The 11,649-nt window shown below is 42.7% G+C and overlaps 1 protein-coding gene across 2 annotated transcripts in view; it reads left to right on the forward strand.

The window, feature by feature from the left end:
- CCBE1 (collagen and calcium binding EGF domains 1) overlaps positions 1-11,649 on the forward strand; it is a 104,179-nt gene that overhangs the window by 87,590 nt on the left and 4,940 nt on the right. The window contains exons 6-10 of one of the 2 annotated variants that reach the window (XM_075079074.1): positions 2,759-2,865; positions 8,552-8,672; positions 10,617-10,756; positions 10,849-10,894; positions 11,438-11,473. In XM_075079074.1, coding sequence (XP_074935175.1) covers positions 2,759-2,865; positions 8,552-8,672; positions 10,617-10,756; positions 10,849-10,894; positions 11,438-11,473 — 450 coding nt within the window. The remainder of the gene's footprint in view (positions 1-2,758; positions 2,866-8,551; positions 8,673-10,616; positions 10,757-10,848; positions 10,895-11,437; positions 11,474-11,649) is intronic. The other variant, XM_075079073.1, reaches the window with a different exon arrangement.

Genomic DNA, 11,649 nt, shown 5'->3' on the forward strand with positions numbered 1-11,649 from the left:
CAAGAGGTACCTTGATTACAGAATAACACCAGAGAGGTGGTGGTGTCACCATCCCTGGAGGTATTCAAGATCATGTAGACGTGGCACTTTGGGACATGGTTTAGGAGGCCTGGGGGTGTTGGGTTGACAGTTGGTCTTGATGGTCTTAGAGGTATTTTCCAGCCTTTATGATTCTGTGATATCAATTCCTTGTCAAGGAAAAAAAAAACCCTGAGTGCTGCAGATTCCCTGTTCTATCAGAGAAAGACTTCTAGGCAAAGAGGCTTTGGAAGAACTCAAAGGTAAAACAATTAGCGTTAGAAATACATCAGTGAGGAAGCCAGTGGATGCTGCATATTCAGGTATCTTCACACAAAGGCTGGAGTCCCTCTGGGAGGTGTTGTGGCCAAAGAGTCTTGGAGCCAGCATAGCTGCAATTTGATGAAATTCTACTATATGTTAGGTAGAGTTCATTGGAAAACTCCAAGTAGTAGCTTCTGGCCTTAAATCTTTGAGGCCTTAAATCTTACATCTGAACACTGTACAGAAGGCTGTTCAGATATTACCAAGCTGTGTGCTATCAGAAAGGGCTGGGAAGAGCAGCATGCTTACTGCCGTAAAAATGCTAAATAAAATAAAGAGGAATATTTTGTGTTATCGTAATGCCAAAGAACTGCAGCTGCGGAAGCAGGCAGTTGATGAGTCAGGATACCCTGCAATCCTTTGCCTCCTGAACTTCTGATCAGTTCAGCCCTAATACCAACATCTCACTGCTGCTGGTCATTCCAGCATCTTGCTGGAAATAAACATTTCATAGAACCATAGAATCACCGAATACCAGGCTGGAAGGGACCTCAAGGATCATCTAGTCCAACCTTTCTCAGCAAAAGCACTGTCTAGACAAGCTGGCCCAGTACCCTGTCCAGCTGAATCTTAAAAGCGACCAGTGTTGGGGAATCCACCACTTCCCTGGGGAGATCATTCAATGGCTGATTGTTCTCGTTGTGAAAAATTTTCCTCTTGTGTCCAGTTGGAATCTCCCCAGGAGTAACTTGTACCCCTTACCCCTCGTCTTTTCCATGTGACTCCCAGTAAAAAGGGAGTTGCCATCTTCTTTGTAACCATCCTTTAAATACTGGAACATGGTGATGAGGTCTCCCCTGACCTGCCTTTTCTCAGGGCTGAACAAACCCAGTTCTCTCAGCCTTTCCTCATGTGGCAGGCTTCCCAGTCCTTTGACCATCTCTGTGGCCCTGCCGCCCTCTCCAGCCTGTCCACAGCTTTTTGCATAGCAGGGACCGAAACTGAACACAGTATCCCTGGTGTAGCCTGAAAGAACTGAGTAGAGTGGAATAATGACTTCTTTATTTCTGCTGGTGATGCCCTTGTTCCCGCAACCCAGCATCCTCTCGGCTTGCTGTGCTGCAGCAGCACGTGGTTCACTCACATTGAGCTTGTTGTTGACCAGGATGTCCAGGTCGCTTTCAACAGAGCTGTTCCCCAGCCGGGCAGATCCCAGCCTGTGCTGCACTCCCAGATTGTCTTCTACAAGCAAGCATACCTGAAACGCATTTTATCCAATGGACTAAACATAGTGAAAATAATTTTTTCCTAAATTTGTGTAACGGTAGTCCATAGATGACCATCTGCTGGGTGGAATGTTCCTTATTGGACCCTGCAAACATTTAACATCAAGTACCACATGATATCTTTAATATTAGTTCAGTTTTTATTTAAAATGATGCAGATGTTTTCAAAATCAATACACATTTTTGAAAAGATGTAGGACATTAAAGTGTGTGTCCAAGTGAGAAGTATAATACAATCGCTGAGCACATTGTAGTTGATTCTTTTGGAAGATTTTGGCTTTAACCAGGAGCACCTGCAGAGTTTTTCCATTACGGGACATGCTCTGAATGGTCAGTGTTCATACGTGTCCAATAACCCTTCCAGGTAATATTGTACAAGGCCACACATCGTATGCAGGGCCTCAATAGACTTGATGCTTCTCTACAACTACATGTAAAAATAAAAAAGCTCACCTAGGGTTTGCCAGTAAGTGTCACACTGTGTTTTGGAAACCACATTTCTATTTAAGCAGACATCTGTTAAAACAGTGCTTGTTTGTTTGTGAAGCGAAAGTGCTTCACTGCGTTTGAGAATGGGAAAAGAACATAATAAAACATTTGCGACATCTTTTACAGTTTGAATCATTTAATGGATTCCTGAAAAGATCCCATTCATGCATAATATCACAGGTGTGACCCTTTCTCTCATATGGATTTAAATCCCTGTCATTAATCTCAATCCCCGTCTCTGCCTAGGCTGATTCCATCACATGGAGGAATAACCAGCGATGATAAAGAGCAGTTTGTGCAAAGTTAATTAAATGACCGTATTGTGAGGGATTTTACTGTAATTTATAGCACATGAAAAGTTGCCCTGTGGGGGATTGTAAGTCAGTTCAGATCCGTAGGGTTAGTCTACCCTACATATAAAGATAAAAGAAGGGGTGTAAACTTTTTCAGGTATTAAAAAAAGAAACTCTTTGGGGACTGTTAACTGGAAACAGCTGCTTTAAGAATGAGCTCAGAGCTGTCCCTGCAAAGTTTCTCAGCCTTACATAGCAATTCACAGTCAAAGCATTAATAATGGCAAGATGGTCTCTTCTTTTCACAGTCTGGGGAAATCTAACAACTTTCCAGTTGCTTTTGCAATCACTTTATTAATTTCTTTGCTTTGGATCCTTATATTTGTATTGGAAACTGCTTTCTTTCAGCTGGGCTTCCTGAGAAATCTGAAAATGTGGTGAAATCAGGGACATGCTGTGCCTCTTGTAAGGAATTTCATCAAATAAAGCAGACGGTTTTACAACTGAAGCAAAAGGTATGAACATCGATCAGTCATGTCTTTACCAGATCTGCATGTTTTATGGCAATTTAGGTTAAATTTAAGTGTTTGGAGCTGTCACTGTCCTGTGACTCTTGTGACCATAACGATTATGGCAACGTATTTTAAATTCATCTAGGAATGGCATCTCTGCCTTATACTGCTGTATTGCTTGTAAGCAGATTGCGAACCAAGATCATGGAGCTGTGTTACCAAGCTCGAGGTAACAGAGGCTGGCAAACACCCATCCCAGTCTGAGCCCAGGTTTCTTGGCAATCAGCGCTGGCCTCAGCTTTTCATTCATTCTGAATGCACAGAACTTTGGACTTGATCCACCTTTAGTAAGTGCAAGACGTTCTGCGGATGCAGGAATGAGGGGGAACATGGTTTTGCACTACAGCAGGATTCTTGCCAAATAGGTGGTGTGTGGCTAAACAAAAACATCACTATGAGGTGCGTTACCTTTGATTTTTTAAAAAATAATAAACCCTCAGCCTTAACCTTTTTTGTTTTCACCTATGTCCTTACAAGTAGAAAATAATGCACTTAAAATCTGCCTTTAAATTGAATTGTTCCTATATGTGGCTTCCTTCTGCACTTGGGTAGGATTGAAATAACCCAGAGACCCAGCCCAGGATTTGGAGAGCCAAGTGCAGGGGTGCAGGTGTAACACTTTTTCTGGTGACACCCCCTTCAAACATTCTGGCTCTGTGAAATGGAAACAATCTGCAGGAATATTCTCAGCATTGCATGTTGACAGGCTGTAATTATTTCACCCAGGGTGCTCATTTAAATTCATTGTGTCAAAACACAATTTGGTATATTCACTTGTTGCTTTCAATGTAATTCAATGTAATTCATACAGTGCAATTTATATTAGGAAAAAAATAAATCTGCTTTACAGATTTAGAGATTTATAGAAATACAAGGAGGTTTGAGATACTTTTTTAGACAAAAATCTCATAATGTCATGTTTTCCTTCTGAATCAGTATGAAGATAAATGTGGAAGTGATAGAATTTCATGTGTGGTGGAAATTGTGGTTTTCAAACAAATGGTAGCAAATAGGTTAAAAAAGGATATGCGCTTCTGAATGGCTGTTTGTCCAGCCGCAGTCTGTGATGCTGAGCAGGCTCACACAGACCCCCAGGGAGGGATCTGTGGTCACAGTGTTGGCCAAGTCATTTGCTGCAAGAATTGATGGAAACTAATGGCCTTAATTAATGGAAAGTTTTCTGTGTCTAACTTCCACTGTTAGGTGCCTGTGTTCAAAACTCACTCCTGGAAAACTAACACCATCAATACCTGTCATTGTGGGCACTTGCTGTTCAGAAGCCAAACTGAGTAGCTCACTCTTACCTCCTAGCTAAGCCTTGTCATGGTCCATAGCCTAAATTTTCCCCAAGTATCTTCCTAGTGGGACTTGATCTATCTGGCATCCTCAGAGGGAGCCCACTGGGTTGTGCCTCATACAGACAGAGCTGGAAGAGATGGTCCCCCAATACCCTCAGCCTTTTTTACCCCACAGAGAGGAGAGATTTCGTCCATGCTGAGAGGAGATCTGGCCTCATGCTGTTTCTCTGCCCAGGGAGACATGAAGTCTTGTGCTTCACCAGCCACTCCTCATGGCCAGGTTCTTCTGGGGAGGACATCACTCAGTATCTGCAGTTGAATTTGTTCTGTTTTGCACAAAGTTCACTCCTGTCTGCCAGAGGGACAGTTTATAGGAATGATTCTTCAGTTTTGTGGTTAAGGCATTCACATTTGATGAAGTTTATGCAAAATTATATTTACCAGAAGAGCCTGCGAAGGATCAAATCCAGCAAACCCTACAACTGGGAACTGGCATATGCTTCTGCAAGCAGGAGGTGTAGTTTTGTCTCTCCTTAGAAAAGGACAGGGCTCTGGATAAGGTGGACACACCTCTGGGAAGACTAAAGTCAAGAGGTGCCACCTCTGGTGATGGCACCAATACCTTTTTGGAGGATTGCAACATCCATTCCAGATCCAGGACAGAGTAGTTCTAGGATCAGGAACAGAAAGTCACCTTTCATGGTCTTCCAGTGGGATGCACTGCCCCAACATACTAGCGGCTGTGGGCAGTCCTAGATTAATCTCCTTCCTGCTGGAAGGAAGAAGAGTGGAAAGCTGGAAAACTACGGGAAAGATATCTGACACATAGCCAACAATTTAAAAAAATCAAGTAAGCAGTTCAGCACTTGGAGTTGGGGAATTGCTGGATCCTACTGCAGACAGTTGTTTAAACATCTTAATTAGAAAGCCATGTGCCACATCACTCCTGTCAAGCACTATGAAAGTCATCTAAACCACAGATCTCCTAGAAACTACCCAAAACTCCAGATGCAGCATGCAACACAATATATAGAAGTCTTGTTTCCAGTACTGTCTTTCTTTAAAATTTACCCCCACTAATATTTGCATGCACATGGAAAAAAAATAATTTCCAAGGGCCATTAAGATTTGGAGCTGTGGATAGAGAAAGCCAAGGTCACTCTGGACCAGGATCCTGGTTCAGTTAAAAGGTGAAACAGATATTACGCCAATGAGTATAGCCAGTCTCTAAGAGGATGTGAGTCAACATCAGAAACACATGGTTTGGCCCCAGTGTATATAATAACCATTTTCGGGCCAGATGATATCAAAGAGTATGAGCTAGACCAGAGCCTGGGTATTTTGGCACTCCTACTGTATGCTTCAAGTCCAGCTGACTCACTGGGGAAGCATGTGTAGATCCTTTCACAACAGCTACGTGGTTTTTTTTTCAACTTACTAAGTTGCTAAAACAGCCTTGCTGGCAGGAACAAGTGAATATTTAAGCCACAGAAAAGAATACTCTTCCAAATCATCTTCATGATGAGTCTTCACCACTAAATCCACCTTTTTACTCCAGCCTGGCCATTTGCAATATAGCCTGAAGAGTATTCATGGCAGGGACTATATAGTATGTGATGTCTGTTTATAAGCTGGGATAGCAATAGATCCCTAAAATCTGATCTGGTCAGAAATTTATGTACAAGCTCTAAGAGGATATTAATTAATCTGTCACTCAACTGTGGCCACCCCTAAGGAGAAACGCTCACTGACAACACTGAAAATATTCTCACAAAAACTACCTGAAAAACATAACGCTCTCAGGTAGTCACAGGATTTCACCCCATGTCTCGGTTTTAGCATGGCAGTGTTGGCATTGTGGAGCCCTTGGTTGATTTGTGCCACATAATGGAAGTTTTGCAGAATGACGGTCCTTCCATCCTTCCATTTGTATCCAGCCAGGACCCTGCTCTGGACAACATGGACACACCTCTGGGAAACAAGACTTTGCAGTGTGCTGACCAGAGCCAGCCAGTGGACCACGTCGTGCTGGTCCCTGGCCAACGTGGCTATGAGACCCCCCAGCTACTGATTTTTCCTCTTCAACCCCAGGTGTAAGGTGCTGTGACCCACGGAGCAGCCCTTTACCTTCAGCAGTCCCACGCTTTGGTCTGTGTCACAATGGCTGAGATGTTGGCTGAGAAAGCTGCAAGGTCATTGGTAAACAGAGATGTTTTTCTTTGCAAAACCAAAGATGACAGCCCACCCCAGAGCAGTACATGTGCTGAATCCCCACTTTCTGTGTGAGCAGATTCATAGGAGTAAGCATATAAGAAACACCCTGTGGGGCTTCTGTGAACTGCTGACCTCATCCAGCCACTGATTTACGTGGGGATGGAGTGAATCTACCAAATTCTTATAAGACTTACATCATGTCACTTAATTTGCCTTTAGTGCAGTCATCTTGTCTTTGAACTTGCAATGCTCTCCAAAACCTAAAACACAAATGGCCAGTAAATCTTCATATTCCTGTCTTCGCACTTTGAATTCCAGCCTGAAAAATCAAACTGGTGCTTTAGAAGTGCCACCAGGAACTGTCTCAGCATTTCTAGCTTTTTTTTGTTCAGTATTGCTTCCTTTGGAACTGTTCGGTGCATCCAACCCCAAACTGCAAGCAGCACTGGCTGCATTCCTTAATGAATAACTTGTTTGCCAAAAGAAATTTGCCCAGCTATACTATGTACTGTAAGCGCATACCATTATTTTTAGCCTGAGCTTTGCAAACATTAGGTTTGGACTAAGGGCAGAGTGGTGTATATCAGAAAATTATAGAAACAAGTAGGAGTCTTGAGAACAGTCCAGTGCAGGGAATTCCAAATAGCTGTTTAAAAGCATTGTCAGATAGCAGGAGTCATCATATATTTTATTTAATGCAGCTCTCCACACAAATGTTGCAGAATCCAACATCAAATCATCCAGTGAACCAAATTCATTCAGGGCAGCAGCAAAGCTGCTAGATCTGCCCTTGTGTTGCTGAAATAGATCTTCAGTTCTGTTTGACAGAGCAAAATTCCCAACCCTACAGGCAGGCACTCACCACTAACAAACTTCTTTCCTCACTGCAGACCAGCGTCCTGGCTTGTCATCTCCCCTCAGCTGTCTCTGGAGAGACTAAACATTTGCAGAGCATTTCTAAATATGTTTCATTATTAATTATATTCAATCTTGGAAAATTAATGTTTAATGGATAATTAAACATCTGATGTAATGGCTAATGGCAGTTTAAACCATAGAGTGCAATTTTTCTTACATTCTCAATTAGTTTAGCTTTGTGTCTCTACAGAGAGCAGATCCAGACATCTGTTGGGTTAAATAGGATGGTTACAGGGCCAGATCCACAAAGGATTTGGACCTGTCGTTGAAACCTATGGAAAGTTAGGGGTTTGTGCAGCAATTGAGAACATAAATATCTGAGCAAATGTTATCCTAAGAAAGGGCAGTAAGTGGATAGAGGAAAATTCAAATAAAGAAAAAGAGGTTTCCTGAGAAGATCCTAGCAGTTATGAGACTTAAGTTTTTGACAACTTATTGCTGTATAACTCCTGAATTTCTCCTACCTCCCATTTGGATCGATTTGCAGTATTTCCATGGCAACTTGAAAGGTGAATAGCCTCACGGAAAACATCAGGGCACTGGTTCCAAGGAAAGGAAAGTACCAGAATGAATAAATGGCTTAAAAGCAAATGCTGCCATGTTTTTCATCTGTCATCTTTCAAGCCTGGGCAACCTTCTGGGTATATGATACCTGAGGTGTGGATCATCTCTAGGATTCCCTACCCAGAGGTCATGCCACACACATACACACACCCCATGCATGGAAGACAGAGGAGGTTACCATTTCTGCAAACCTGACTTGTCTCCATGGGTCACCCAAAACATCCTGTGAAAATGTGTTGTAGACTGTTAGTCTCCAGTACAATGTTTTCTCATCAGATTTCTGCAAGGTGGTTGGTCAGAAAGATGTACAGGTGGGTGTAAGAGTCCCCAGGCACGCTTCCACCTGGTTCCAACAACTTGTAAGGAGGTCCCATTGTAGGGTCAGGGAGCCAGTTTTCCTTGGGACTACAAAATATGGCAGCAGCTTCAAGAAATCTTCATGTCCATACTTGAAAAAGATCGAGTTGGCCAGCTTAGGAGAAAGTGCTGTCAAAAGCTTCAGCACAGTCATATTTTTTTTCTGATTATTTCAATGAAGTATTTAAATATGCTGTTGTTCACATGAAAGCTTAACTAAGAATGTAATTTATTCAGCTGAACGATGAAGAGCTTACAGTGGTTTTTGGTTTTGGCAGGTTGCTTTGATACCAAATAATGCTGCTGATCTTAGCAAGCAAATCACTGGTGAAAAAGTGCTTGCATCTAATGCATATATCCCTGGCCCCCCAGGCCAGCCTGGCCAACAAGGCCCTCCAGGTAAGATACAGACCAGAGGGATGTGAATGTGCAATAGTGCCATGAATAAAAATTATAAGCTTCAATCTTTCAGTGTGAAAGGATTTCATTGGTTTCATATTTTGATTGTTCTTATTATTATATTTGCATTTGTGCTAAATTTAAAAAGAAAAACTTTCTGGTCATTATGGTCAGCCTCTGCCAACTGTCTAACATCATCCATTGTGTCTTAGTCTCCATGTGTTTCTTGGCACGCAAGCTGTGTTTGTCCTGTATGTGTCAAATTTCTCCCTCTCCCTGGATTATCTCACCTGCTTCATTTGTCATTTCCTGTATTTCAACTCTGTCTTAAATCACTCTCCATTTCATTTCAGGAATACCTATTGCTTTAGCTCACTCTCATTACTAGAGCAGAAAATGTGCTTTCAGTTTGAGGGGGTTGTTTTTGCCAACTTTTCTTTTTCATCTAGTTTTGCAAGGATCCATTTGTTCATTTTATGTGTGTTCCAGATTCAAAGGAATCTGAAAAGAAAAGTAAAACTCCACTCACACCTTCTTTGCTAAGGTATAGGTTGAAAAAATGAGAAAAGCAGAGAGTTCCTAGAGCTTTGACTTGCAACCTGCAGCCAGTGATGCTAAAAATTTTGCAAACTCTGCTGAATGCAGATCTAATTTGGGGTTAGTGATAAATCCAAGGGATTCTAGCATTGTTCTGGGTTTCAGGAAGATTCTTACAGAGTACTATCAGATATTCCTTACAAAGTTTGATTAACTCCCTACTGAACTGCCCAGCCCCCCCACCCCACCCCATTTATCCCCAATTTTGCAGTCTTACTTTGGTTTTTGAGTCTTTAACTCATTTTCTTGGAGGATTAGTATCTTCAGTCTTCAGTATATCATAAATGCAAGGACAATGTGGTTAGAGATTCTGTGTCAGACTCTGAACTGTACGGTGCGTCGCCTTGCAATCTCTCTAACGTAGGCCTGACCCTGCAGGTCTTCCATCTGGTTTCCCCATGACTGAGCTGTCCAAGGTACTGTAGAGTTGCCTATTCCGCTTGAAAACCATCCCTGGTCACCTCCTCCTCTGCCCTGCCGTTAGCAACAGTGCGGCTGGGTCTTCAGTAGGAGTCCGAGAGGTTCATCACTGAACTTGATTTTACTCCTTTTGAAAACTCTAACTGTACGTATTCTGTCCTGCTGAACCTTTTTTACTCTCTGCCTTTCATTTTCTGTTTTTCACATGCCTTCATTATGAAGAAAGTGCTTTCCCTTTTAATTATAAAGCAATTCAGCTAGTGACAGTTACAATGGCCTTCATTTTGTGCAACTGCTGATTTTCTGTTTTGCTTTTCATAGGGTTTCTCTTGAGCTAAACATATGCTTTGTTGCCAGTGTGCTTGCTAAAAACAAACACTCTCTGCTGAGCTAGCAGAAGCTGAAAGGGATATAAAAGACAATGGAAGAACAGAGCCTTTTTTGCCCCTACACACTGGCTACTGTACTGAGCAAAGAGAGGTGCAACCCACCACTGGAAAGGGCTTGCTTCTGTGCCAGTCATGTAGGTGCCTTTGACCCAACATGCCCATGAGTTTTCTGAGGCTTTCTTTTTATGAGATGTTTCTCAGATGTGACTTGTTCTTTTCTTCTTTGTGTGAAAATGAGGTATTTCTGCTTTTGTTTTCATTCCCAGTCTGTGTGCCTAACCACCTGGCAGTGGCAGTCTTGGCTTCTTTGTATACTCAAGGATTAATTGTTTTGTGAAGATCCCTTATAGTCACTGTGACAAAGAGTCATGTCAGGTTATCTCAGACGACTGCTGTGTTGGTTGTGTTGTTGTGGATTTGAGGGTGTTAAGGCAACCAGTCCACCGGGCAGATCAAAACATGGTCCGTCCCCACTGCGTGTACTGATGATGTGTCCTGAAAGCTCTCTGTGGCAGGTAACCTTTGCTGTCGATTACAGGGGCTCCAGGACCAAAAGGGAGTCAAGGAGTTCCTGGGTCACCTGGACCTCCCGGACAGCCAGGCCCTCGTGGATCAATGGGACCTATGGGCCCATCTCCAGACATATCACATATTAAGCAGGGCAGACGGGGCCCTGTGGTCAGTATTCTCATCTCCTGTCATGCACTGCATAATTAGTCTTATCTTCACAACCTCTCACATCTTTGTGAACACCTTCTTTTCTCTTGCAGGGCCCACCAGGAGCCCCAGGGAGAGACGGTAGCAAGGTGAGGAGAGGTACTGTTTTCCATAATGTGGGCACATGCATATGTGAAGTGCAGGTTTGCTAGAGAGACCCTCTACACACTTGCAGGAACACCCTTTTACCATCTTATTTCCTTTGCTAAGATGAAAATGTCCTGTTGTCCCATCCTTCATGTCTTCCTTCTGCTATTTTGTGCTTGCCATTCCATAAGTCTTGCAAATAGCCCTGCCATCCTGCCTGTCAAGCAGACTCCTTTTCTACCTCTGCAGCTCTTTTGACTTTTCCATGAAGAAAGGTTGATGCTTTAGCCCACTGCATTAGACTGCTGTTTTGTAAATCTCTCCTGTTAACTGGTTTGCTTGTTACCATCTAGGAGAAATATCAGCAGTGCCCAACTCTGCTCCCGCTAGAATCAGTGGCAATTTCCTTGTGTTCCTCCCTCACTTTTTCTGAGCAAGCGTAAACTGATGATTTTTGATCTGGGGACAATAATTAACAGAGTCTACAGGGACAAACTGTGATTTTTTTCATTTCCTTTAGTTACAGCAAACTAACTGAGGTGGTATTGATTACAGGGGGAGCGAGGCGCACCAGGACCAAAGGGGATACCTGTAAGTATCGCTCCACAACAAAGTGGTGTTGATTACTAAGAACAGGTCAGCAAAAAAGAAAAAAAAAAAAGCCAATGCTCTCCTGTGTCAAGAGCACAGTGGAGCATACTTTACATGCACTGAAAATGTTAATGGAAAGAAAGTAATTACCGGTTTCCACCCAAGTGTTTTTGCCT

This window comes from Phalacrocorax aristotelis, chromosome Z (assembly GCF_949628215.1).
Source record: "Phalacrocorax aristotelis chromosome Z, bGulAri2.1, whole genome shotgun sequence".
NCBI lineage: Eukaryota > Metazoa > Chordata > Aves > Suliformes > Phalacrocoracidae > Phalacrocorax > Phalacrocorax aristotelis.